Here is a 25870-nt window from a genome sequence, read left to right on the forward strand (position 1 = left end):
TCTCTAGTTTGTTGTGTTCTTTGGAGTTTTCCTGTTAGTCCAATATATTTGGGCAGTGAAATTGGGGGGGGGGGGGGGCAACAATTATCAACTCTCGGCCCTGTTTTTATGGTATGCTATTTGATTACTGTTCTGCACATATTGAATATTGCATAATGAACATTTGATAAGTTACATAACATTGCATGAATTGCAATTAATATATGAGCTAATATCAAAGCTTTGATTATTGACAAAATCAAAAAAGGTTCTAGTGGTTTATACATGTTTGCAACACATCCATATTGTATAGCTGCATTTATGCATTTCTTTTGTTGATAGCCAGGTTTTATCAAGAGAGACAGAAACCTTCAAAAAGAAATTGGAAGACAACATATCACCCAAAGTAGGTGCATTTTTGGCTATGTCACGATTCTCACCTTGCTGACACCACTATGTCACGAATTGGGGATGACCCTTGGCCAGCACACAGCTATCACATGTGCAGGGGGGCTAATCTTAGTTATCCCTCCACTGCTACAATGTGATGAAAACACAAACAAGGCTATTGACCTATCAATTTACCGCAGGGGCTTATTTTAGTTATCCCACTGCTGCTACAAAATCACGAAGTTCAGAGATTTATATATATCCCTCTTTCCAGTTCTGGTTTGGAACTTGCAGCACTCTGGCGCTCCCCTTTCCCGCAGGTCAGTCTAGGTACTGGACCTAGAGTAATTCGTTGCCAGAAAGGCTGCCTGCTATGTACTGGCTATTGGACATGCTGCAGCGACGGCGATATAACTACTCCCACTCAGGCAGGAGCAATAATTATCAACGCTGCCGTCGCTACAACAACTCCCAAATGCACAGAACAAGTATGCTGCCACCAGCTCCGATTAAAAGGGTCTGAAGACAACCCAAATCAGTAGCGCAATTCACTTCAGAAGACTTAGGGTATTTTTAAAGCAGGAGAGCGAAACAAGTACTTTATAAGTTTTACTCCATAAAAAGATCAGGCAGTGTTTAAAAAAGGTATATACAGATGTTACAATTTGAGACAAAGTATGTACAAATCAATTATAAAATAAACATGGATTACAGAAAGATAAACTCACATTTGCTTAAATCATTTCAGGCAAACCATGCTGGTAGGCGGAGCCCAAATGTCCCAATGCATCAGATAATCTTTCTGTGATGAGGTCCCAGGGAAGAATGAAGTATAGAATATACTTAGCACACTCCAGTGAGTCTGATGCAAAAGGGTGTTTAATACAATACATACAGTATTACAAATGTTTCGGCCAGCAAGGCCTTCATCAGTGTGCTATGTATAGCGAGGCAAGGGTATGTGGTATGGACCCTTATTAATTATAAGTTTGCATCAGGGATGGAGGTGAACAGGGAATCCTGTAAAGGTAGAGGGCTAACATGAGCCAGTCAGAGCCAGAGGAGAAATAAAGTGTGGGACGAGACGCGGTGTCCACCGCAAGTCGGATGCTGGTACCCTTGCCTCGCTATACATAGCACACTGATGAAGGCCTTGCTGGCCGAAACGTTTGTGATACTGTATGTATTGTATTAAACACCCTTTTGCATCAGACTCACTGGAGTGTGCTAAGTGTATTCTATACTGCTGTTTAAGGTCTGGGCACCTACTTCTAAGCACCTCCATCCTAGGCTGTGCTGAAACATTTACTTTACTCCAGGGAAGAATGAAGGCTGGGTCGAGGGCAGCAACTTATAACTGCAGGCTTGTGACATCACTAAAGGGGTTTGAGTTACCAGCGCCCTCCCCTCTCCTCAGATGTGCAGTTTTTACCAACAATACTTGTAATTCTCATATCTTAGCTTGAGAACATGTCAGAATCACAGCACCCCATCATTCCTCTTATTTTAAAATGGGCTTTCTAATTATACCAAATTCGTCCTAGTTGTTCCACACGGTTCCAGAGAAATCTGCACTTTGTACTCTCTGTGTTTAGCTGCTTGCACTTACAGTGCGTGACAGATCTACTGATGGAAGTTAGCAACATTTACTCCGTGTTTTTCTAGCCCAAATAGGTAGCCCAATATCTTATTATAATAGAACAATGAACCTCATGTCTTTTGAGAGAGACTAGAGCAGTTTTAGCTGGTACTAGATGAAAGAGTTGTGCATTGCAGCTACAGAAGTCATAAAAATTCTTGTGGTGGGAGGGAATGAGGGATTTGGGATCCACACAGGCACATCTCAGCAAGCAGAAACACAGAGAGAAGGGGTGTCAGAGTCCACAGTATGTATGCTAACAGGGAAAACTAAAAAGCATATTATACATTATCATCACACCTCCCCTTTCTGGTGTGTGCTATGGAGGCAGGACATCTTGGTACTCCGCCATGTGCACCTCAGCAGGTTCACCCTGGTGGGACAACCCATTCGCATTGTCATGCTCCCTGCCCGTTTCATGTTTGATTGTGGAGTCGAACTGCTGAAGGCTCCAGCATAGCAACCTTCCATTGGTTCCACACATGGCGCTTAGCCAGCACAGAGGGTTGTGGTCAGTCACCACAGTGAAGGTGCGACCATACAAGTAGGGCTGCAAGCGCTGTAGGGCCCAGACTATGGCCAGGCACTCCTTCTCGATGGTGGAGTAGGCCACTTCCCTCGGCAGAAGTTTCCGGCTTAGGTACAACACGGGGTGCTCTTGGTCCTCCGAGTCAACCTGGCTGAGCACAGCACCGAAGCCAAACTTGCTGGCGTCGGTCTGCACCATGAACGGTCGACTGCTGTCAACTGCTTTCAACACAGGGGCATTGCACAGTGCTGTTTTCAACACATGGAAGGCCCCCTCACAGCCGTCGGTCCAGATGATGATGTGGGGTAGCTTCTTCCTGGTGAGGTCCTTCAAGGGTTTTGCCAGGCTACTATAGTGCTGTACGAAGCACCTATAGTACCCTGCGGTGCCCAGGAAGGACATCACCTGCTTCTTGATCCTGGGGGTGGGCCAGTTCACGATCGCTCCCACTTTCTCAGGCTCTGGCTTTAGGGTGGCCCCTCCTACCCGGTGTCCCAGGTAGTGGACCTTACTCATACTCATCTGGCACTTTCCCGGTTTGATAGTCAGTCCAGCTCAGTGAATTTGCCTGAGCACCTCCTCGAGGTGCTGAAGGTGTTCATCCCAGGAGGAACTGAAGATGGCAATGTCATCCAAGTACTCCACCGCGTACTTCTCCAGTCCTTCAAACAGGTCATTGACCATTGGATGGAAAGTGGCAGGGGCATTCTTCATGCCAAAGGGCATGACCATGGACTCATACAGTCCAAAGGGTCTGATAAAGGTGGACTTCTCCTGCGCCTCGGGGCACAGGAGAATCTGCCAGTATCCTCACTGTAAGATCTTTTTGGAACTCCTAAAGTGAACCAGCAGAACAATGACAACGAACCTGCCAATGGTGAGCTGACCTGCTGGACCACCCCTATACAGGGAGCGTTAGGAGCAGGAATGAGGGAGACTATTGCCGCAGAAGCTGATACCTGGGGACAGAACTTAGGAGCGGAAAGGAAGCTGGACCAGCAGGGACACAGGACAGGCAGACTAAGGCGAAGACACAGGACTGACTGGCTATGGCAGAGACACAGGACAGACTGGCTAAGATGGAGACACAGGACTGACGCGCTATGGTGGAGACATAGGACATACTGGCTATGGCGGTGACACAGGACACACCAACAATGGAGGAGACACAGGACAGACTGGCTATGGCGGAGACACAGGACAGACCGACTATGGCGGAGACACAGGACAGACTGGCTATGCCGTAGACACAGTACAGACTGACTATGGTGAAGACACAGGACAGACCAACTATTGCGAAGACACAGTACAGACCGACTACGGCGGAGACACAGGACAGACTGGCTATGGCGAAGACACAGGACAGACTGGCTATGGCTAAGGCACAGGGCAAGGAGGGACCTGGGTCACATGAAAAAGCAAATGACAATCAGGCAAGGAGCAGAGGAAGGAGTCACCTTAAATAGACCGAGTGCTGCAGAACTTCAGGGTAAAGATCCTCCAGAGTCATAGAGAGGAGGAACGGAGCATCTGCAGACTAGAGAGAGGAAGTGTGAGTGCACAGATGGAGTTGGAGTGAGAGATGCGCATGCACACCCGACGAGAGCCAGGGACCGGCGGCGAGTCTGGAGAAGAAGAGACCTGAAGGCGCACGCACATCGCTGGAGCATGCCGGGATGAGTAAGTATGTCAGCGAGCAGAGTGAGGGGCAGGCGGAGGCAGGAGCAGCGGCATGTGGAACCATAACACGACTCAGATCCATTAGGGTTCGAGCCAACCCAAAATAGTAGCGCAATTCACTTCAGAAGACTTAGGGTACATTTTAGAGCAGGAGAACAAAACTAGTGCTTTATAAGTTTTACTCCATAAAAATATCAGGCAGTGTTTATAAAAGATATATACAGATGTTACAAATTTGAGACATAGTATGTACAAAGCAATTATAAAATAAACATGGATTAAAGAAAGATAAACTCACATTTGCTTAAATCATTTCAGGCAAACCATGCTGGGAGGTGGAGCCCCAGATGTCCCAATGCATCAGATAATCTTTCTGTGGTGAGGTCCCAGGGAAGAATGAAGGCTGGGATGAGTGCAGCAACTTATAACTGCAGGCTTATGACATCACTAAAGGGGTTTGAGTTACCATCGCCCTCCCCTCTCCTCAGATGTACAGTTTTTACCAACAATATATGTAATTCTCATATCTTAGCTTGAGAACATGTCAGAATCACAGCACATCCATCATTCCTCTTATTTTAAAATGGGCTTTCTAATGATACCAAATTTGCCCTAGTTGTTCCACACGGTTCCGGAGAAATCCGCACTTTGTCACCTTGACAGATCTACAGATGGAATTTAGCAATATATACTCCTTATTTTTCTAGCCAAAATTGGTGGCCCAATATATTATTAAAATAGAGCAAAGAACCACATGTCTTTTGAGAGAGACTAGACCAGTTTCAGCTGGTACTAGATGAGAGAATTGTGCATTGCAGCTACAGAAGTCATAAAAATTCTTGTGGTTTGAGGGAATGAGGGATTTGGGATCCACACACGCACACCTCAGCAAGCAGAAACACAGAGAGTAGGGGGTCAGAGCCCACATGTGTGCTAACAGGGAAAACTAAAAATCATATTATACATTATCATCACAGGCTACAAATTTAATTGGACAGGAAAAAAACACAAATTTCCTGTCCTGATGCAACATTGGAATATGTTTCTGAATGATGATTCTTTTAGCATTAAATTGTGGATTTGATATTTTCATAAAAATTGTCTCTTCAGAGAGGAAGAGAACTAGAACTCTAGTGCCACCTATTAGAAGTAGCAATCCTAAAAGTCAATGTCGACCCTTTAACGATCCTTGTCACATGACTTAGGATAAAAGCCAAACCAGAATCTCAATTTGCAGACACTGTCTTTCGGGGTACTGCCCTTCGTCAGTGCAAAGTGGAGATCTGGTTTGGCTGAGTGAGAGGCGTCTGACCGGGATCCAAAAAGTATTGTTTCTCCTTGCAAAGAGTGACATGTTAAACATGTCAAGATGAGGAGACTTAAAGCCGCAGTGCTCCTCTGGGAAATATGCAAATTGTCTCTTCAGAGAGGAAGAGGACTAGAACTCTAGTGCTACCTGTTGGAAGTAGTAGTAGTTGCTACTACCCATAGGTGGCACTAGAGTTCTAGTCCTCTCCCTCTCTGAAGAGACAATTTGCATATTTCCCAGAGGAGCATTGCGACTTTAAGTCTCCTCATCTCGACATGCTTAACATGTCATTCTCCGCAAAGAGAAATTATATTTTCATAAATAAACTCACATCATATCGATCTAAATTTACCACTAACATGAACTACAATATGTCACAAAAAAATATTCTCAGGATCACTGATCTGGTCAGAATGTTAAAAATTGGGAAGGTGAAATCTGGCTTCAGAGCGAAGGGGTTAACATTTAATGGATAGGAGAAGATTTGCAATTTTTCTGTATATTTTTGCTTTTAATGAGAAAATCACTTTAAACACTCAGGATAAAACATAACAATCTGACCCAACGCTGATGAAACGCAAATCCAAAACAATGATGGAAATGTATGTTAATATTCATGTACATTTGAAAGAATTATTCATGTATGATTCAAGGACTGTTCATGTGTGTGGAAAGAAACATGTAAACGAGCCCTAACTGACAGCCACACTCCTGCTATAATGACCTAAGGTACTGTCACACAGTGCAATTTTGATCGCTACGACGGCACGATTCGTGACGTTCTAGCGATATCGTTACGATATCGCTGTGTCTGACACGCTACTGCGATCAGACATCACGCTGAGAATCATACGTCGTAGCAGATCGTTTGGAACTTTCTTTCGTCGCTTGATCACCCGCTGACATCGCTGGATCGTTGTGTGTGACAGCGATCCAGCGATGTGTTCGCTTGTAACCAGGGTAAACATCGGGTAACTAAGCGCAGGGCCGCGCTTAGTAACCCGATGTTTACCCTGGTTACCAGCGTAAACGTTAAAAAAACAAACAGTACATACTTACATTCCGGTGTCTGTCCCCGGCGTCTCAGCTTCTCTGCACTGTGTGAGCGCCTGCCGGCCGGAAAGCGAGCACAGCGGTGACGCGGTGACGTCACCGCTCTGCTTTCCAGCTATGGTGCTCACACAGTGCAGAGAAGCTGAGACGCCGGGGACAGACACCGGAATGTAAGTATGTACTGTTTGTTTTTTTAACGTTTACGCTGGTAACCAGGGTAAACATCGGGTTACTAAGCGCGGCCCTGCGCTTAGTAACCCGATGTTTACCCTGGTTACCCGGGGACTTCGGCATCGCTCCAGCGCCGTGATTGCAAAGTGTGACCGCAGTCTACGACGCTGGAGCGATAATCATACGACGCTGCGACGTCACGGATCGTGCCGTCGTAGCGACGAAAATTGCACTGTGTGACAGTACCCCTAGAGCAAAGATTATTCTAATCTGGGCCTTTTGCCCCTTTAACACTGATCGTGGCCTGCAGTGTTTGGTAGAGTAAGGGTATATGCAGACAATCAGGAACTGGCAGCGCTTTGGACACAGTGCATGTTTGCTGCATCCAAAGCGCTGCCGGCTATTGAATGCAGGTGAATCTGCATGTGATCACTGAACCGTGCGGATTTCTCGCGTCCATTACATTGTGTTGATGAAATTTCTCTTGCTGAGACTAATGTCTCTGCCAGAGAAATTGACATGCTGCAGTCAGGAGAGATGCGCCACATGTCCGTCTCTGGGGGGTGAGCTGTGGGCATTTCTGGACGCATAGTGGGCATGGGATTTCTTGTTATGCTGTAACAGCTGGCTGCTGCTGGTTGGATGCTGCACAATTACACAGCGTCCAACCTGCAGCATTTACTGATCATCTCCACATACTCTAAAGATCCCCAATATTGACATGTTCAACCAACATGCTAATGATCATCAAGAGTGTCTGATTCCGGCCTGCCAATTGCATTGTTCTACTGGAGAAGCCATTAGCTGACATTTCAGTTGGCAGCTTTCACATTTCTCTTGGCTGAACAAGCGCTCCTGTGAATGGGAGAGGCAGTCAAGATTGATGTCGGTTGAACAATCTGCTGAAGCATTGTTTACCTGACAGCCAACTCTGTATGGAGGGCTTTAGTGAGCTCCCTCTAATACCTTATCACCCTCCACCGTGACATGATTTTACTGTGTTAATAGCTGCTATAGAAGCCAATGTATTCACAACTACTTCAAGGCCTGCCAACTATCGAAGCTTATTACGCTCTACTGGATGAAGAGTCTAATAGGTGATCTGTTACCGTAACACTGACAAGCATAATACACGGAAAAACAGAGTCATCACAACGTATTATAAGTGATCAGGTGATAACATAGTCTAGTATCCTAGTTGGACTAAAATTAAAAATGTGTAATTTTTTTTACATTTTTTTTAAAAGTACTATTTGTATTACTGCCCCATACCAAACCAATCTATTAACATTTCCATGTTAACTAACCCCCAGAGTCAATGCCCTAAAATGTAAAAATAATAACAATGCCAGTATTATTGTTTGTTCATCCCACCACTAGAAACATCAAATAAAGCACAATCAAAAAGTCATTTGTACCCCAAGATGGTACCAATATAAACGTCAAGCCACCCTGCAGAAGAACAGCTCTTAAATAATCCTTCAGTACTTCCAGTTTATGATTTTGAGAAATTACGCTGTCTGCAATCCTGCAGGACAATTTAATACTGAGTGGAATCTGTGCCACAACAAATGTCTGCAGTTCTGACGGCGAAAGCAGGTTCAACATATTACTAGATGGGATTAACTTGAAACAACATATAATTTAAAAAATATCAAATAATGATGCAGCAGGTCTTCATGATAAAGATAGAGGAAGCACAGGTGCAAAATAATGATGGACACCCACCCACACTTCTCCCAATCATGGAGGGGGTGGCTGACTAGTATTACAAATGCACACATATAAGTCTGCATAGAGTGGCAGTCACACAGATGTAGTACACAGTGTCTGGCTTATAACTTATTAGAGACGCCCATGCTATTAGGTAAGGTGGGCTGCCCAGCACTATATAAGCACACCCCACAATGGAAGATGCCCCAATTCAGTCAAATAAATGAGATAAAGCAAAATACAGACTGGTATAGAAAAGTGAAAACGGAACCCACCTTTCACCTTTTTTTAAGGCATAATACTGTTAATAATATCACTAGCAATAATAATATTAATAAAAATGATGGCCAGTGTAGAGTGATTAAATGCATGTAAGAACATTCATAATTGCATAACTGACCTTGCTCCACACATGGAGGACAGGTCAGGAGTGTCAAACCCCACACTACACATGAAGGGCACGTGGAGAGTAACAACACACACAAGACAAGGAGGACAGGTAGAGAGTAATAAACCCCACACTATTCATAGAAGATAGGTAGAAAATTTCAGACCCATGCTACACATGGAGGACAGGTAGAGAGTAATAGACCTCACGCTACACATAGAGGACCTGGAGGACAGGTAGAGAGTAATAGACCTCACGCTACACATAGAGGACCTGGAGGACAGGTAGAGAATAATAGCCCTCACGCTACACATAGAGGACAGGTAGAGAGTGACAGATGCTGCAGTATATAATCAGGAAAGGTAGAATGTGACACTTGGAGGACAGTGACAGACCCCTCACTACACATGTAGGGCTAGTAGGGAGTAAAAGACCCTGCACTATGCAATGAGGTCTCAAGTGATAGCTCAATGCAGCAGTGCTAGCTAGCAGCAAGTAGAACCTCTCTGCAGTGGAACATTTTTAGGCCTTTGGGCATGATGGAAAAACAGACATGTTGGGCTCTGGCTTTTGCTACGTTAATCTTTTTCCGCCGAAAAAACCTATAGTGTAGTAATGTCACTTAACTTATTAACGTACAATTGATATTTTGGCATTGAAGTGATGGCTGCCTATGAGTGAGATGGATATAGTGTATAAAGTGAGGGTACATTTTTTTGGCCACTTTAAAGTGCTTTCACAGGTTGACATCTCTGCTAATATTTTCTTTCTTATAATGTAAAATTAAAGTCAACATTAGCTTAATTTCCTTGGATAGATTCTTAGGTCTCATCATAATGAGCACAGTGATAATGCTCAGCAGTAATCAGCTTACAGAAGATTACAATGTGGTCATTCATTAAAGGTACTTCAACAATAATTTCGATAGTCAGCTGCATACTTCAGGGAACAGCTTAATCTTAAGCTAAAATGTGAAAATCTAAATGCATTAAAAGTTCAATTATCTAAAACCACTTTTTATAGTAGGTAATTCATGAGTAACAACAGTTCAAAACCAACAAATAAAGCAGCCCTTTGTAAAGCTATAGCATGCAAACATGAAAAATATGAAATTTGAGTTGCATTATTGCAAAAGAAAATATGAAAAATATGAAAAATTGAGAATACTTAGCACATAAATTGGCCAATACATGAGTACCAGGAATGCAGGTGAATCTACATGTATTCACTGACCCATAATAATAATAATAATACATTGTATTGGTGAAATTTCTCTTGCAGAAATTGCTTGAAATCCCATCCATTGTGCTGTAACATCTGGTTGCTGCGGCTACGCATCGTCAAACCCACAACGATTACTGATGTGCACATAGCCTAAAACTGGAAAGACTCTTGTTGTTGATTCATCAGTGATGAATCACCAAAAATTTAGATTTGGTATCTTTATGTTTGAAGCATGATATGTGGGAAAAGGTTGAAAAGTTCCAGGGGGCCGAATACTTTCGCAAGGCACTGTATGTATATACCTTATATAGCATATACCATATATCTATAAATATCTATCTACATATATTCACTGAATGAATTACTTCAGTTGTAAATCTTTATTCATTACATAGTGGAATGTGTTGAGAACAATAAAACCTAAAAATTATCAACTTAAATCACAAGTAATATCCCACGGAGGTCTGGATCTGGAATGATGATGAAAATCAAAGTGGAAAATGAAGTTACAGGCTGATCCAAATTCAGTGGAAATGCCTCAAGACTACAATGCCTGGGCATGCTACTGATGAGGCGGTGGATGGCCTCTGAAGGATCTCCTTCCAGACCTGGACTAAAGCATCCACCAACTCATGGACAGTCTGTGGTGCAAAGTGACACTTGGTGGATAGTGCAAGACATGATGTCCCAGATGTGCTCAATTGGATTCAGGTCTGGGGAATGAGCGGGCCAGTCCATAGCTTCAATACCTTCATCTTGCGGGAATTGCTGACACACTCCAGTTACAACAGGTCTGGCATTGTCCTGCATTAGGAGGAACCCAGGGCAAACCGCACCAGCATGTGGTTTCACAAGGTGTCTGAGGATCTCATCTCAGTACCTAATTGCAATCAGGCTACCTCTGGCGAGTATATGGAGGGCTGCGCGGCCCTCCAAAGAAATGCCACCCCACACCATTACTGACCCACTGCCAAATCGGTCATACTGAAAGATATTGCAGGCAGCAGATCGCTCTCCATGGTGTCGCCAGACTCTGTCATGTCTGTCACATGTGCTCAGTGTGAACCTGCTTTCATCTGTGAAGAGCACAGGGCACCAGTGGTGAATTTACCAATCCTGGTGTTCTGTGACAAATGCCAAGCGTCATGCACAGTGTTGGGCTGTGAGCACAACCCCCATCTGTGGACGTCGGCACTCACACCATCCTCATGGAGTCGGTTTCTGACCATTTGTGCAGACACATGCACATTTGTGGCCTGCAGGAGGTCATTTTGCAGGGCTCTGGCAGTGCTCCTCCTGTTACTCCTTGCACAAAGGCTGAGGTAGCGGTCCTGCTGCTGGGTTGTTTCCCTCCTACATCCCCCTCCACATCTCCTGATGTACTGGCCTGTCTCCTGGTAGCACCTCCAGCCTCTGGACACTACGCTGACAGACACAGCAAACCTTCTTGCCACAGCTCGCATTGATGAGTCATCCTGGATGAGCTGCACTTCCTGAGCCACTTGTGTGGGTTATAGAGCCTGTCTCATGCTACCACAAGTGTGAAAGCACAACCAACATTAAAAAGTGGCCAAAACATCAGCCAGAAAGCATTGGTACTGAAATGTGGTCTGTGGTCCCCATCTGCAGAACCACTCCTCTATTGAGTGTGTCTTGATAATTGCCAATAATTTCCATCTGTTGTCTATTCCATTTGCAGAACAGCATGTGAATTGTCAAACAGTGTTGCTTCTTAAGTGGATGGTTTGATTTCACAGAAGTTTGATTTATTTGGAGTTATATTCTGTTGTTTAAGTGTTCCCTTTTTTTTTTGAGCAGTGTATAAATTATTATCCACCACTATTCCCCCACGATAAATAGCCAATTTCCCCACCTAATAAATTTAGAAATTAATTAGCCCCTGTATTATTTTCCCCAATTCAATATCAGTCACTGCATTCTCAACGGCCCCCACTATGTACCTCCTGCTCCCTCGATTCATATTTGCATGCCCCTTCTGGCCCAATTCATTATGTCTTGTGTTTTTTCTCTCCTACCCCCACCCTCTAACTAATTATCAAGTTCTCTCCCCCACATTCAATACATCATGTACTCTCCCCCACCCTCAATTTATCATTGTTTGCTGCCCCACTTCAATTCATCATCATTTGTTGTCTTCCGCTCTCAATTCATCATTTACTGTTTCCAATCCACTAGTCTCAATACATCATCATTTACTCCCCCACCTTCAAACTTCATCATTATTTGCTCTCCCCAAGTCATCATTTGCTTGCTCCACCGCCACCTTCAATTCATTACTTGCTCTCCCCACCCCATCTTCTATTCATTATTTGCAGTCCCCATCCCTCACCCTCAATTCATCATTTGCTGTCCACCATCCCCCACTTTCAATTCATGATTTGCAGTCCCTCAATTTGTTTGCAGGAATGCTCAGACGATATTTCCAATGTGCGGAGGTGTCTAATGAGATAGCTGTCCTTATGCCATATGTAGCAAGAGACACTGATATCCATGTCCCACATTTCATTAGCAGGGTCGATGCTCGTGTACTAATCATCCTACATCAGGTGCTCCATTGTGATGACCGTTGCCACATCTCCCCTCTACTTCATCATTTGCAGTCCCCCTCCCCACTTACTTTTTCATTTGCAGTCCCCCCACTTACTTCATCATTTGTAGTCTCCCTCCACCCACTTCATCATTTGCAGTCCCCTTCCCCTCACTCACTTCATCTTTTGCAGTCCCCCCATTCAATTCATAATTTGCAGTCCTCATCCTCATACTTTATCATGTGCAGTCTACCCCCACTAAATTTTGTGCAGCCTCCCTCCCCCTCACTTCATCATACGTAGTCCCCCACTTCATCATGTGCAGTTCCCTGTTCCCTTCCTCACTTCATAATTTACAGTCCCCTCCATAACTTGCAGTCTTCCTCCACCACCCCCTCAACCATTTAATTCATTTTATTAAAAAAAAAAGTTTTTCATACTTACCTCACTGACGATCCCCTGCAGGTGCAGCACCACTTCTAGTGTCCTCGCACATCATGGTGAGTACGCGATTACATCATTGTGTTCGCTCCAGCGCTTAACCGGAAGTCCAGGGGATGGAGGGAGTAGGAGCTATGCAGCCATCCAGGTTAGACATGGAGCTCCGGGTAAGCTCCCACCATCGAGGTGTTCGCTGCACACAGATCTTCATTGCACAACGGGGCCCGATGAGCAGAAGCATATGAGGCGGGTTCCGTCCCTCCATACAGCAGTAAGGGCAGTAATGCACTGATGGTAGCCCTGCTTGCATGGATCAATCATTCCCACACCTATTGACCCTCCAAGACTGACAAGATTGTTTACATCTTGAGACTGGACTTTATAAGAGATCAGCAATTTTACTATAGAATACAATTGAGTAGAATTGTGGTATACAGTAAAAGGGACCAAAGTGTTATAGATTAAAGCACAGATCACCCTTTACCCTTTTCCAATTAAAAAAGACATTTAGAAATATATAAATTTAAGCATATGTGTAATTGTTGTATCCATAATTATCTAATACATCAAAATATTAACAGAGCCTGTGCTGCTTAGAACTTCTGGTCCTGATGTCTCACCCATCACAAGTGCCAATAGCAAAACGAATATATCAGCAGCTGGTGACAAGAACAGACTGGAGGAGCAGGTCCTGGAGGAAATGTGACAAAAATCACAACTATAATATATTGATGGTCAGGTAGAGCATAAACAACAGTTAAATTAAATTACAGAAACAAATTCTAAGAAAGAATGTATGTCAGACTTTAGCGTCTTTCTCTTTATACTAGGATGTCCTTGGATTGGAAAACTGAGAAATTCAAGCTAGTTGCACCAGCTGTATCAAAACAATTCCCTTGTAAATCCTCTCTAGAAAACAATAGAGGTTTCAGATACAAGTAATAAGAAGCACAAACACTAAATTTGTTTATACTATACAGATAATATAGCCATTATGTTTTCTATAAGTGAGATAATGGCCTCGGAACGCAACAGACAAGATGTAATTTTTATCCTGAAGTTGGATGTGTTCACTGTATAGGTGGAGATCCCCATGGGCTGACAAATTGACCAATCTCTAATAATTTTTTCATGGTACACCTAGTCACTTTCTTAGAATCCAATATCCTGTTTCATTTAGTAAAATGCAACAAGTGTGATCAAACCTTAGCCTTAATTAATTCCTAGTCTTATTATTTTTGGCATGTAATACCATATCATTACTCAAACCAACAAAGCTGTCTTCATGAATCAGATCCCATTGTTCTTCCTATAAAAGCCATTTGTCCTATTTCAGTGGCTAGCTAAATTTTTATTACCTTTACAAAAAAAAATGACAAGAGAGTGTTAGCTTAGCTACGGCATGTGCAGAGTCATCATCTCTATCAATCCCCTTATGCCAAGCCAACTTTTAAAGAGTCAGTGCATAAGTCATCTTAAGTCTTTGAGGCTGATACACAGGCACAATACTAGACCTGTGGAATGTATTTCAAATACTTCCAAGTGCACACATTATAATCCAGGCTTTAAAAAGTATTAGGATACAAAAACAGACAGAGCTGGTTTTGCCAATAACTTTATCAGGGGTTATCTGATGTCACAGCTGAGGGTAAAATTAGCAGATGCTAAAGACACTAACTCTGACCAAGAATGATTGATTGGACTCAAGACTGCTAGATATACTGTACTTAAAGGTCATACTGGGTCAATTGTGTGACAAACTTTATTATAAGAGCTCAGTTGTGAGCTACACTTTGGCTATTCATCTAACAAAATGTATAAACCTACAGTATATATACATATACAGTACAGAGCAAAAGTTTGGACACACCTTCTCATTTAAAGCTTTTTCTGTATTTTCATGACTATGAAAGTTGTACATTCACACTGAAGGCATCAAAACTATGAATTAACACATGTGGAATTATATACTTAACAAAAAAAAGTGTGAAACAACTGAAAATATGTCTTATATTCTAGGTTCTTCAAAGTAGCCACCTTTTGCTTTGATGACTGCTTTGCACACTCTTGGCATTCTCTTGATGAGCTTCAAGAGGTAGTCACCGGGAATGGTTTTCACTTCACAGGTGTGACCTGTCAGGTTTAATAAGTGGGATTTCTTGCCTTATAAATTGGGTTGGGACCATCAGTTGTGTTGTGCAGAAGTCTGATGGATACACTGAGATCCATAGGCAATATGGAAAGGAGTCTTCTGCTCACTGAGCAGACGCTCAATGGGATAGATGGGGGATGGTAGGATGGAGCTGCAGGATAGTGGGGTAGCAAGCTGGGTGCCAGTTAGAAGGCCGGGTAGAGGGAAGAGTGCCAGGGAGGCTAGTCCTGATCTGGCACACCCCAATAAGTTTGCTAAGTTGGCAGATTAGGGGGGTGCCAGTACAGGGGTAGCACTGCTGCAGCCAGGCATGTCCTCTGAAAGCTGGATGAGTGACTGCTACAGTAAGGAGGGAAATAGGAAAGCAGGGCAGGCCAGACAGGTGCTGGTAGTGGGGGACTCAATTATTAGGGGAACAGATAGGGCAATCTGTCACAAAGACAGGGATCGTCAAACAGTGTGCTTCCTACCTGGCGCTCGAGTCTGACACATCGCTGATCGGGAGGACAGATTACTGGGAGGGGCTGGTGAGGACCCAGCGGTCATTGTGCACATTGGCACAAATGACAAAGTTAGAGGTAGGTGGAAGGTCCTTAAAAACGATTTCAGGGAATTAGGCTGCAAGCTGAAAGCAAGGACCTCCAACGTGGTATTTTCCGAAATACTGCCTGTACCATGTGCCACACAAGAGAGGCAACAGGAGATTAGGGAGGTTAATAAGTGGCTCAAGAATTGGTGTAGGAAGGAGGGGTTTGGGTTCCTGCTGAACTGGGCTGACTTCTCAGCTGGCTACAGGCTCTATGCTAGGGACGGGCGGCACCTCAATGGGGAGGGTGCAGCTGTGTTGGGGGAGAAAATGACTAAAAGGTTGGAGGAGTGTTTAAACCAGGGATTGGGGGGAGGGTATTCATTTTATAGGAGGGGAAGATAGTGCAGATAGAGACCTGGGCACAAAGAAGGAAGTTGGGGGTGGAGGTGGCATGGGGGGTGGGGTTAGAACAGTTAATAATTTAAGAAAGAATAGAGGTACAGAGAGGAACATCAAGTGCATGTATACTAATGCCAGAAGCCTCGCCAACAAAATGGACAAATTAGAACTAATGTTGTTGGAGCATACTTATGACATGGTGGGGATATCTGAAACATGGCTGGATGAGAGCCATGACTGGGCTGTTAACTTGCAGGGTTATAGTCTGTTCAGAAATGACCGAATGGATAGGTGAGGGGGAGGGGTGTGTCTATATTTAAAATCATCCTTAAAACCCATCCAACGCGATAATATAGGTGAATCTAATGAAAATGTAGAGTCCCTGTGGGTGCAGATAAGGGGAGGGGGAAAATAATAAATTACTGATAGGGGTTTGTTATAAATCTCCAAAAATAATGGAAGCAATGGAGAATATCCTCATAAAGCAAATAGATGAAGCTGCGACTCAAGGAGAAGTTATTATTATGGGGGACTTCAACTACCCTGAAATAGATTGGGGAACAGAAACCTGCAGTTCCAGCAAAGGTAGTTGGTTTTTGACAACTATGATAGACAATTACCTTTCACAACTGGTTCAGGACACAACAAGATGGGGGGCACTGCTAGACCTAATATTAACCAACAGGCCAGACCGCATATCAAATATAAGGGTTGGGGGTCACTTGGGGAATAGTGATCACAAAATAATAAGTTTTCAGGTCTCCTTTAATAAGATGTGTAGTAGGGGGGTGACAAGGACACTAAACTTCACGAGGGCAAATTTCCAACGGATGACAGAGGATCTTGGTGCAATTAACTGGGACGATATCCTGAGACATACAAATACACAAAGAAAATGGGAGACGTTTATTAGCATCCTGGATAGGACCTGTGCACAGTATATACCGTATGGGAATAAACATACTAGAAATAGGAGGAAACCAATATTGTAAGGGGCGCAATAAGTGACAAAAAGAAAGCATTTAGAGAATTAAAGGAAGTAGGTAGTGATGAGGCATTAAATAAATACAAAAAATTAAATAAATTCTGTAAAAAGCAAATCAAGGCAGCAAAGATTGAGACAGAGAGACTCATTGCCAGAGAGAGTAAAAATAATCCCAAAATATTCTTTAACTTCGTGAATAGTAAGAAACTAAAAAATGATAGTGTTGGCCCCCTTAAAAATAGTCTGGGTCAAATGGTGGATGAGGATGAGGAAAAGCCAATATGCTAAATGACTTTTTTTCATCAGTATTTACACAACAAAATCCCTTGGCAGACAAAATGACTAGTGATAAAAATTCCCCATTAAATGTTACCTGCTTAAACCAGCAGGAAGTACGTCGGCGTCTAAAAATCACTAAAATTGACAAATTTCCGGGCCCGGATGGGATACACCCCGAGTACTGCAGGAATTAAGTACAGTCATTGATAGACCATTATTTTTAATCTTTAAAGACTCCATAATAACAGGGTCTGTACCGCCTGGGCCTCGACCAATCAGCGACGGGCATAGCATGGCGACGATGATGTCATAATGGAAATCCCGCGTCTCTGATTGGTCGAGGCCGCCAGGCCTCGACCAATCAGCGATGGGCACAGTATCGACGTAGATGTCATAATGGTTGCCATGGCGACGATGATGTCAAAAAGGTTGCCTCGACCAATCAGCGACGGGCACAGTCGGAATCATCATTGTCCATATACTACGGGGACATGCATATTCTAGAATACCCGATGCATTAGAATCGGGCCACAATCTAGTATATATATATACACTGAACAAAAAAATAAAGGGAATACACAAATAACACATCCTAGATCTGAATGAATGAAATGTTCTCATTGAATAATAATAATAATAATCTTATTTATATAGCGCCAACATATTCCGCAGCACTTTACATTATAGAGGGGACTTGTACAGACAATAGACATTACAGCATAACAATAAACACAGATCAAAACAGATACCAAGAGGAATGAGGGCCCTGCTCGCAAGCTTAGAAAACTAAGAGGAAATAGGGGAGACAAGAGAGGTGGATGGCAACAATTGCTTCCGTTGTTCGGACCAGCTATATTGTGAGTATCAGGTGTTCATGTAAAGCTGCAGGAACCAATAAACAGCCTAAATATGTAACAGTATAGATACAGAGGGCTAATTAAATACATAAAGCGTATGAGAACATGATGCGAGGAACCTGATTTTGGTTTAAGTTTTTTGAATGGGCCACATAGGGATAGTTAGGTTAATGCATTGAGGAGGTAGGCCAGTCTGGACAACTGCATTTTTAGGGCACGCTTAAAACTGTGGTGATTGAGGATTACTCGTATTAACCTGGGTAGTGCATTCCAAAGAATTGGCGCAGCACGTGAAAAGTCTTGGAGATTGGAGTTGGGAGGTTCCGATTGAGGATGTTAACCCCAGGTCATTAGCAGAGCGAAGAGCACGGGTAGGGTGGTAGGCTGAAACCTGGGAGGAGATGAAGGGGGTGCAGAGCCATGGAGTGCTTTATGGATAAGGGGAATAAGTTTGTACTGGATTCTGGAGTTGATGGGTAACCAGTGTAATGACTGACACAAGGTAGAGGCATCGGTGTAATGCAGGTACGGACTGGGGCTGAAATTCAGCCCTGGCATTTGAAATCACACAGGCCCATGATGTCCCTGTCTCCAAGCACCAGATTAAATATATTATTAATATTACTCTGGATGGAGGAAAGGAAGATTTTCTACAAGACCAATGTTTCTAATGATACCCGTGGCCTGCTGGGGTAAGTGACGGAGTCAGCGACTTTGTGCTCCATCACAACTCTTAACAGTATGGGTGTCTTGAGAACAATGTAGCAGACAAGGCAGCCCATGACCACAAAGGCCCTTCTGGCATTTGCCAGAATTGCCAGATGGCCAGTCCGGTCCTGGTGTAATGATTGGTGAGGAATATGATCCTGGCTGCAGCATTCAGGACAGATTGGAGAGGGGAGAGTTTGGTAAGAGGGAGGCCGATTAGTAGAGAGTTACAATAATCCATATGAGAATAAATAAGAGAAACAGTAAGAGTTTTTGCAGATTCGAAAGTAAGAAAATAAATCAAATTTATTAGCCAATGGAGGCCTGGATTTAGAGTCACACACAAAATTAAAGTGTAATGTAATGTCCTTAAAACAAGTCAAAATGATGCTCAGTATTGTGTGTGGCCTCCATGTGCCTGTATGACCTCTCTCCAATGCCTGGGCATGGTCCTGATGAGGCGGCGAATGGTCTCCTGAGGGATCTCCTCCAAGACCTGGACTAAATCATCCGCCAAGTCATGGACAGTCTGTGGTGCAACGTGACGTTGGTGGATGGTGCGAGACATGATGTCCCAGATGTGTTCAGTCGGATTCAGGTCTGGGGAACTGGCGGGCCAGTCCATAGCTTCAATGCCTTCATCTTGCAGGAACTGCTGACATACTCCAGCCACATGAGGTCTGGCATTGTCCTACATTAGGAGGAACCCAGTGCCAAATGCACCAGCACATGGTCTCACAAGGGGTCTGAGGATCTCATCTCGGTATCTAATGGCAGTCAGGCTACCTCTGGTGAGCACATGGAGGGCTGTGCCGCCCTCCAAAGAAATGCCACCCCACATCATTACTGACCCACTGCCAAACTGGTCATGCTGAAGGATGTTGCAGGCAGCAGATTGCTCTCCATAGCTTCGCCAGACTCTGTCACATTTGCCAAATGTGCTCAGTGTGAAACTGCTTTCATCTGTGAAGAGCACAGGGCGCCAGTGGCGTTCTGTGGCAAATGCCAATCATCCTGCATGGTGTTGGGCTGTGAGCACAACCCCATCCGTGGATGTCGGGCACTCACACCATCCTCATGGAGTCAGTTTCTAACCATTTGTGCAGACATATACACATTTGTGGCCTGCTGGAGGTCATTTTTCAGGGCTCTGGCAGTGCTCCTCCTGTTCCTTCTTGCACAAAGGCTGAGGTAGCAGTCCTGCTGATGGGTTTTTGCCCTCCTACGGTCCCCTCCAAGTCTCATGATGTACTGGCCTGTCTCCTGGTAGCGCCTCCAGCCTCTGAACACTACACTGACAGACACAGCAAACCTTCTTGCCACAGCTCACATTGATGTGCTATCCTGGATGAGCTGCACTACCTGAGCCACTTGTGTGGGTTGTAGAGTCCGTCTCATGCTACCACGAGTGTGAAAGCAAAGCCAACATTCAAAAGTGACCAAAACCTCAGCCAGAAAGCATTGGTACTGAGATGTGGTCTGTGGTCCCCACCTGCAGAACCACTTCTTTATTGAGTGTGTCTTGATAATTGATAATTGCCAATAATTTCCATCTGTTGTCTATTCCATTTGCACAACAGCATGTGAAATTGATTAAAAAATTAGATATTATGATTATATTATGATTAGATATTAATTGATTAAAAAAATTAGATATTATGCAACCCACCATTCCAAATACGCTGCTTTTTGAGCAGCGTATTTGGAATGGTGGGTTGCATAATATCTAATTATGTATTAATTGTGGAGGTAGTTCTGTGTTCAGCTGTGCAGTGTAGAAGAAAGGGAAAAAGTGTGGAGTCAGCATAGGAGGTGGAGGAGGAGGAGGAAGTCGAGCAAGTTACGTTGCGCCTTCCCACATAGACATGAAGTGATACAACCACGACAACTACTGCAACCTCAGCCCCATCTCTGACTGTGACCGGCACCTGTGTACAGTTTGCAGTTTTGGCAAGGGTTGAGTAGCCTGAAAATCAGACTGTTATAATGTAAATGTTGCACTGACTAAAACAGATAAGTATAAATACGTTTTACGACATACAGAGAAATAATATGCTTTATGTTTATTAGTTACAATCAGCAAGTTTTATCATATACTGTGAATATAAGATACGTTATAGTTTGATGTAAGCACATGCTGAAAAATAGTTGGAACAGATACAGGACAGACATCTATAATGTCAGCTAATTTATAAGCACACAATCAGAACTTTTTATGGGCTTCTATATCCTAGAAAAACTCTCTGAAATCATTAAAAACTCATGACCTACTGTATCCTCTAGAAGAGACTGTGGTTTAGATTTATAACTCACAGACAGTAAGACGTTTTTGATTACAAGCTTTAGAATTCCATTGGCCATCAATATACATTTCAGTGCAGTTTTGTTTTCCTTTTCCACTTGGTTCACCTTTTCCCCAGCGGGTGTATACTGCCGGGTTTCCTCGTCCCTCCTCCATTCCGAGATATGTTTGTCTGTTGTATTTTTTCACAAATGTCAAAACAGCATTGTTCTCAGCTTCACTTTTAGGAGTAACAATCCGTCCACCTACAGATTTACATTTGGACTTAGATGTTGCAAAGTCTGCTTCTTTTCCACTGGTGGCCATCATTTTGCCACCAACCACTTGAATCCTTTCTTCCAACTTGAGAACTAGATAATCAAATATAATTATTACATATTTTTATTTGGTAGGAAGAAGTTAATTTGCCTTAAATATAGTCAGTATAAAAGTAACCTACAAGTCCTTTCCAAATCTATCAATCTAGAATCACTTCGCATAAGCTTTCAGTGACATTCTAACACACCCACACAGAACCAGACACACAGTCTCTGCTCTGTCAGTGACATTCTATCACACTCGCACCAGAACAGGAGACACAGCCTCAGTTCTGTCAGTGACATGCTAACACCCATACAGAACCAGACATAGGCTTAGCTCAGTCAGTGACATTTTAACACATCCTTACAGAACCAGACACACAGTCTCAGCCCTGTCAGTGACATTCTAACCCACCTGTACAGAACCAGACATTAAGCCTCAGCTCTGTCAGTAATAATCTCTTTTGTGTTATTTCTTAGCTCATACAAGCAGTGCTCCTATCTAACTACCTTGTAAACTACTAAAAATACTAAAACGTGATGCCACTAAGGTATGTGCATAATGAAATCATATTGCAAATTTACAGGAACTCATTTATTTAAATTCCATATTATTACCAGACTTTTATCTAAAAAGGTTAAATTCTAATTAACTAATCTGGCTTACATTTTTTTAAGTGATGTGTATTCATCAAGAGTCTTCAATTATGTTCAAACAATTATTGTGTCTTTTTCTAAACCTATAAATTGGCAAAAACAATATCATGTTAGTCACTTGCCTGCTTCCAATCGGTTTATACGATGGTATACGTCATTCCATTGAGAAGTTTCTGAAATACCTAAAATAACATAGTAAATTTACAGTAAAAAAATATAACAGTCATAGGTATTGACTAAATATCTATTACTTTTCTGGCTACTGCCTTACTAATACCAAGGTCTTTTTCACCCTCCATCTATATATTTAAAAACAAGTGTATGTGTGTGTGTAACAATGATGATGTCACAATGGTTGCCATGGCGACGATGATATCAGAAAGGTTGCCATGGCGACGATGATGTCATAATGGTTGCCATGGTGACGATGGTGTCATAATAGGTTGCAATGGGGATGGTGATGTCATAATGGTTGCTATGGTGATGATGATGTCATAATAGGTTGCAATGGTAACAGTTATGTCATAGTGGTTGCCATGGTGACAATTATGTCATAATAAGTTGCCATAGCGACGATGATGTCAGAATGGTTGCCATGGCGAAGATGATGTCATAATGGGTACATGGGCACAGAACTATGGGATGGAGGATGTGTGATGGATATATGGGCACGGGACTATGGGATGGAGGATATGTATGATGGGTATATGGATACCGGATGGGATGGAGGACAATCATTATAATTTGCTATAATTAACCACAGTAAGTTACTATGCCCGGGCAACGCTGTGCTTTTCAGCTAGTCTATATATATAAAAATGAGTGTGTGTGTGTGTGTGTGTCAACGATTATGTCATAATGGCTGCCATGGCGACAATGATGTCATGAAGGTCGCCATGGCGAAGTTGATGTCATAATAGGTTGCAATGGTGACGGTGATGTTATAATGGTTGCTATGGTAATGATGATGTCATAATAGGTTGCAATGGTGATAGGTTTTTATAAGATCAACCAAACAAGGCAAGTCTTCATTATTCAACCACCACAACCCCTTTGTATACCAGACAAATGCCCAAACTCCATACCCTCCCTATCCAACATCACCGAAGGGGAACTTAATTATCTCCGCTACAAATCGCACCTCACCACCTGTGTGCTTGACCGCATCCCATCCCACCTCCTCCCCAACCTCACCGCCACCCTTATCCTATCCCTAACCCACTTCTTCATCCTATCACTAACTTTTGGTAACTTCCCTTCTGCTTTCAAACATGCCACAATCACGCCTATCCTTAAAAAGCAAACCCTCGATCCAACTGCTATGTCCACCTATCGCCCAATATTGCTGCTCCCATTCGCTTCCAAACTCCTGGAGCAGCGCGTCCATGCTGAACTTTCCTCCCACCTCTAATCTAACTTGCTCTTTGACAATCTACAATCTGGTTTCCACCCCATCACTCAACTGACACTGCCCTGAACAAAATTACCAATGACCTACTTACAGCCAAAGCTAACAGACAATACTCTATACTCCTCCTCCTAGACCCTGTCCTCTGCTTTCTACACAGTTGACCACTGCCTTCTACTACAGATCCTCACCTCCTTTGGCATCAAAGACCTCGCTCTATCCTGGATCTCCTCATACCTTTCCAACTACACATTCAGAGTCTCCCACTCCCACACTACCTCCTCATCCCACCCTCTGTTCTACGACCCTTACTCTTTTCAATCTATACACTTGGCCTGGGACAACTCATAAAGTCCTATGGCTTCCAGTACCATCTATATGCTGATGACACTCAGATCTACCTCTCTAGCCCAGACGTCATCTCTCTGCTGTCCAGAATATCAGAGTGTCTATCAGCCATATCCTCCTTCTTCTCCGCTCGCTTCCTCAAACTCAATGTGGACAAATTTGAACTCATCATCTTTCCTCCATCTCATAGATCTTCCTTACCTGACCTATCTATTGCAATTAACGACATCACGCTTTCCCCCATACCAAAAGTCCGCTGCCTCGGAGTAACCCTTGACTCTGTCCTGTCCTTCAAACCGCACATCCAAGCTCTTTCCACCTTCTGTCGCCGCCAGCTCTAAAATATTTTCAGAACCGTCCTTTCCTCAACCGTCAATCTACTAAAATGCTTGTGCATGCCCTCATCATCTCCCACCTTGACTATTGCAACATTCTTTCCTGTGGCTTCCCTGCTAACACCCTTGCATCTCTCCAGTCCATCCTTAACTCTGCTGCCTGACTAATTCATCTCTCTCCTCGCTACTCCTCCACTTCACCCCTCTGCAAATCTCTTCACTGGCTCCCATTCCCTTAGCGTATCTAGTTCAAATTTCTAATGCTGACCTACAAAGCCATCCATAACTTGTCTCCTCCATATATCTCTGAACTAATTTCTCAATATCTTCCCTCACGTAATCTCTGATCCTCCCAAGACCTCCTTCTCTCCTCCACACTTATTCGCTCCTCACCCAACCGCCTCCAAGACTTCTCCAGAATATCCACCATCCTCTGGAATTCATTGCCCAAACATGTCCAACTATCAACAACATTCGGATCCTTCAGACGGAACCTGAAAACTCACCTCTTCAGGAAAGCTTAGAGCCTGCACTGACCCCGCTGCCTCCTAACCACTACTGAAGCTACCACCTCACCAACACCGGAGCTGCTGCAACCCTCAACCTTTTGTCTTCTTCCCCACCATCCTGTAGAATTTAAGCTCGCAAGGGCAGGGTCCTTGCCCCTCTGTATCAAACTGTACTTGTTAGTCCGCTTACTGTTAGTGATATCTGTAATTTGTATGTAACCCCTTCTCATGTACAGCACCATGGAATCAATGGTGCTATATAAATAAATAATAATAATAATAATAATAAAAATGGTGATGGTTATGTCATAATGGTTGCCATGGTGACGATGATGTCATAATAAGTTGCCATGGTGACGATGATGTCAGAATGGTTGCCATGGCAAAGAGATGTCATAATGGGTATATGGGCACGGAACTATGGGATGGAGGATGTGTGATGGGTATATGGGCACGGGACTATGGATGGAGGATATGTATGATGGGTATATGCACACGGGACTATGGGATGGAGGTTATGTATGATGAGTATATGACCACGGGACTATGGGATGAAGGATATGTATGATGGGTATATGGGTACGGGACTATGGGATGGAGGATAATCATTATAATTTGTTAGAATTAACCACAGTTAGTTACTATGCCGGGCAACACTGGGATCTTCAGCTAGTTCTTAATAAAGATAAAATGCAGTAGCGTAGGTACCAGGGGGGCAGAGGGTGCGGTCCCCCTGGGACCGCCGCTCACAGGTGGGAACCCTGAGTTACACTCCTCTTAATTATATCAGCATGCACAGCTCACCGATATAGTTAAGCTCTGTCGTAGAGCAGGGAGAAACAAGCTACCTATACTACTGTGGGCAGTGGCCAGGGAGAGGCAGAGGAGCACATGCCCGCTGGGACACTGGGTTCCGGCACTGTACCTGTGAAAGCTGCCTCCAGTATACAGCAGACATGCCTACATTGCACGCAGTGTGAGCATGTCTGCTGCAGAAAAGTCAGGAACATGCTGCTTCTTCAGTCCAGAGAGGAGCAG

General features: G+C 43.6%; 1 protein-coding gene across 1 annotated transcript in view; it reads right to left on the reverse strand.

Moving 5' to 3' along the window:
* Positions 1-20905: 20905 nt before the first annotated feature.
* The window catches only part of LOC143768559 (uncharacterized), a 44515-nt gene continuing 39550 nt past the window's right edge, over positions 20906-25870 (reverse strand). Inside the window, exons 6-7 of the mRNA XM_077257203.1 lie at positions 22355-22414; positions 20906-21626 (exon numbers count right to left, since the gene is read on the reverse strand). Of these exons, the coding sequence (XP_077113318.1) occupies positions 21277-21626; positions 22355-22414 (410 nt within the window). The 3' untranslated portion in view covers positions 20906-21276. The remainder of the gene's footprint in view (positions 21627-22354; positions 22415-25870) is intronic.

The sequence above is a fragment of the Ranitomeya variabilis genome, chromosome 4 (assembly GCF_051348905.1).
Source record: "Ranitomeya variabilis isolate aRanVar5 chromosome 4, aRanVar5.hap1, whole genome shotgun sequence".
In the NCBI taxonomy this organism is placed as follows: Eukaryota; Metazoa; Chordata; class Amphibia; order Anura; family Dendrobatidae; genus Ranitomeya; species Ranitomeya variabilis.